General features: G+C 55.3%; 1 protein-coding gene across 1 annotated transcript in view; it reads left to right on the forward strand.

Annotated features, from left to right (window-relative positions):
- The first annotated feature begins 3,078 nt into the window (after positions 1 to 3,078).
- Positions 3,079 to 3,730, forward strand: part of LOC104528713 (acetyl-coenzyme A synthetase 2-like, mitochondrial) — an 11,330-nt gene continuing 10,678 nt past the window's right edge. The window contains exon 1 of the mRNA XM_010172801.1: positions 3,079 to 3,391. Within this exon, the coding sequence (XP_010171103.1) occupies positions 3,079 to 3,391 (313 nt within the window). The remainder of the gene's footprint in view (positions 3,392 to 3,730) is intronic.

Below are 3,730 nucleotides of genomic sequence, written 5' to 3' on the forward strand. Positions count from 1 at the left end.
GGTGCACCTCTGTCCCCAGTGCTGCCCAGGCCTCTTCCCCCGGCGCTCTGTCCTGCCATGCCCCAGGCAGACCCACCATCTTCCCCCAGCCATCACCTCTGCCCCTGGCCCAGGCTGCAGCGGGACAAGCCCATGGCAGTGTTTGTGTGAAATGGCGATTCTCCGTCCAGAGTGGATGAAATGGAGATTCTCCGTCCAGAGTGGTTTGCACCTTCCACTCATCTCTCCCCACGCGGTGCTGGGGTCTGCTGGGAAGGGGCTGCAGCTTTGGGGTGGTTGAGTTTTGCCTCTGTTTGGCAGGGAGAGGCAGGTTTAGCCTATGGGCGTGACACCCCGGTCCCACTTGGCACCTTGAGGTGACTGCAGCCCACCATGCTGGCTCCCGCAGGACTGGTCACTGCTGCCAGGTCTGACTCGGCCCCAAACGCCAAAGCCCGCAGAGCCTCCTGAACCCCTGCAGAGGGGCCAAATGGTGAATTTATTTACCAAATACATAATTCCAGGTGAGACAACAACAGCTGCCCAATGTATTTATTGAATTAAATTTGTCCAGTTCGCCCTCTGAGTGTTAAAGGGAATGACAGCCATGTAGATCCACCCCGATACATCCCGTAACATGTATATATGTCTCCCAGCTGGCCCTACATGAGCATATGCAGACCCACACAGCCAAACCTGCTCCATGGTACCATCACCTTCTGATTCCAGTAAGGCACTATTCCCTCCTGAAAGCCGTAGGACAATGACTTCTAGGTGACCCTTTCTGTCCTGCTTTCAGCTGTGAGCACCCTTTCCCCAGAGCTACTGTTTTTCTTCTGTCAAAGGTTAAGCCCCTCCATCCAGTCCCTGTTTGTCTTTGTCCCCTGGTTGTTTTATGTGTTAGATGATAGCCCATGGTGTGTAAATAATGTATATACAGTGAGAAAAGAATTCAGTATTGAGGTGTTTGAGATATGGAGCTGTAACAACTTCTAGTCATCCAGCATCTGTGATTTATGTGCCATTTTCTGTAAAGATATGAACAAGAATAAAACTAAACTGGAATACTGTGTACGAGTCCAGTCACCCATATTTAAGGAGGGTGAATTCAGCCAAAGCTGAGAGGGGGTTGGACATCAGGCTGTAGCCAGAGAGAGGTGGGAGCTACAAAGCAGCACAGAGAGAGGACTGCATCATCCTCCCCACCCAGGCATGGAGAAGATGGGGCGTGGGTGCTGCTCTCCCTTTGCAGTGAAAGGCAAAGCTGAAGGGGTTGCGCTTGTACCTGGGGCTGAAGTTAGGCGTGATGGCATGCAGCTGGCCAGGAAACAAGTCACTTCAGCATCCAGAACAGCCCTGGCGCCCTGGCATTAGAGAGCTGAGCAGACCATCGGGCAGGCTCACCCCCTCTGCCAGGAGCAGGCAGCAGGGCCCGGCTGGCCTGAGGAGTGGAGGGAGCTTGTTAAGAGGGAAGGGCACTGATAGGGATTTGGAGCAAGGTGAGCTCCAATTTGAAAGCAGCAGGAGCCCATACTGAGTTATCAGAGAAGGAGCTGAGATTTGCGTGCCCCGCTAATGGCATCTGTGGATGGTCTGATGGGAAAATCTGATGTCTTACAGGGGAAAATGCTGAGAAAGAAGCAGACATGCGTAGGAAATGAGAGACTTTACTCGTGGAATGATGCAGATGCTTGGGCTTGATTTTGCGGAGGAGCTGTAAGCCCACAGGACTATGTTTCCCAAGGGTTCAGAGCCCTTGTAGGGCCTCAGCTAGCTCTAGGGGCAGCTCCGATACAAATCCAAGTGTGTGGTTTGGGATGAGTGCACCTGCCATCAATGAGTGCCTGTCTCCCATACTGGTGTCCAGCCTGTTCACCAAACATACCAGACCCTCAGACCACAGGTGGTGTCACACTGTGAAGATCAAAGAGGAGATCTACCAACCCTCTCCTCCTCCTGTTGGTCCCATTGGTGTGCCTGGCTGAGAACAGCCTTGCTTGCAGGGTGAGCCTTATTCTGCTCTTCTCTGGTGCCTTCTGGGAAGGGAGGAGAAAGAAATTAAGGAAATCTGCAAGTTCTGCCTTAAAAAATACTATTTATGTAGGGCTTGAATAAGAGGAAGGCAGAAAAAAAGCTGTTTGGAGTCAGGCAGCTTAGCTCAGCTACAGTGGGTGGTGGGAGGTCTCCGTGTAGGGGGATGGGCTGCACTGTTTCATGGCAAGCCACCACCTCCTCCTCCACCATCGCCTCTTTTAGCGCTCCCAGTCCACCCTGTGGCACAGAGTGGCCTGAAGTGTTGGGGAGGGTGCAGAGAGTCCACCCCAGCTTCCCAGAGAAGGCAGCTTTGACAGCTGCCCAGCAGTGAGGTGGGGTGGGATGCGATATCCCCCTCTTGCAGCTGACAGCCGCAGGAGAAAAACCTTCCTTGGCCCATAAGAGACCCTACAGTCTAGTGCCTCACAGGGAATGGCCTTAATTCTGGGAAGGGGATGGTCCTAAGACCCAAGGCTAGCACGGAGAGGACCCTCACTTTCACAGGTGAGCCACCCCAGGCTGTCTTTGTGGCCGGAGAAGGACCAAGGGGCTGCAGTGGGGGGCTGTGGGGAGTGAGGGGATGGGTGGAGGGAGGAGAGTAGGTGTGAAGCAGAAGGGTACGGGGATGCAGCACAGCCCTGGGTGACAGGAGTGGGAGCAGGCTGGTAGAGACTGTCTCAGATGCCTTGGTCCCTGCAGAGATCCCAGGCACCCACTGAACCTGGCTTTGGTTCAAGAGCGGCCGTCAGCACTCAAATTAGCATGAAGGTTATTTTCAGTCAAATAGTTCTACAGCCCACCCCTTTCCCCTCCCTTAAAGGGATTGAATTTCTTTTCCCTCTACTGCTCTGGGAGAAAGGAGGAGAGGAGCAAAGGCGCGGGAGCTTGGTGTCCGGTCTCCCTCTACTGCTCTGGGAGAAAGGAGGAGAGGAGCAAAGGCGCGGGAGCTTGGTGTCTGGTCAACCCAGGGCAATATAGCTTCAGCTCCCACAGGAGCACATCTTGCCCAGGCCAGGTGTCCCGAGCAGCCACAAGGGCTCCAAGCACATATCTCGTGGCATGATGATGGCCAGGCTGCTGGCCAGGGCTTGCTGTCCTAAAGCTCTTCCTCAGGCTCCCAGATACCCCCTTGGGTCAGCAGCTGCCCGAACCTGGAGCCACGGGCCCCTCACCGCCTACATGCCTGAAGCCATCACTTTCCCTGGACTCAAGGACCACCAGGGCTTGTACAAGGTGTCGGTGGAACAGGGGGATGCCTTCTGGGGAGCACTAGGGAGGAATCGGCTCACCTGGATCACCCCTTTCCACTCTGTCCAGGACTGCGACCTGCGCCAGGGCAGGGTCTCCTGGTTCCTGGGCGGGCAGCTGAACGTGGCAGGTAAGGAAGGAGGGAGACGGACATGGGAGTCCACCAAGTGCCTGAGGGTGCCTCTCTCTCTGTGAAGGGCTTCAGTCCAGGGAGCAGATTGGAGGAGCACAGAGTTAAGGGTTGGAGTGAGGGGGTTCCCTGAAAAGTCCAGTTGGTCCTGCAGTGGCTGTAGTGTGAGGATGTGGCTGATCCCAAGGGAGCAACTGGGTCTTGCTGGAGGGGCTGCAGCTGTATCGGAGTGTGCTGGGAGCTGGGCAGCTCTCCCTTAGGCTCCACGGATCCCACAGCAGTGCCGTGGCTCTGTTCTGCAGGACCACAAGCAACAGCACCGAACCCCATGCGTTCAGC

The sequence above is a fragment of the Antrostomus carolinensis genome, unplaced genomic scaffold (genome assembly GCF_000700745.2).
Source record: "Antrostomus carolinensis isolate BGI_N321 unplaced genomic scaffold, ASM70074v2 scaffold30737, whole genome shotgun sequence".
In the NCBI taxonomy this organism is placed as follows: domain Eukaryota; kingdom Metazoa; phylum Chordata; class Aves; order Caprimulgiformes; family Caprimulgidae; genus Antrostomus; species Antrostomus carolinensis.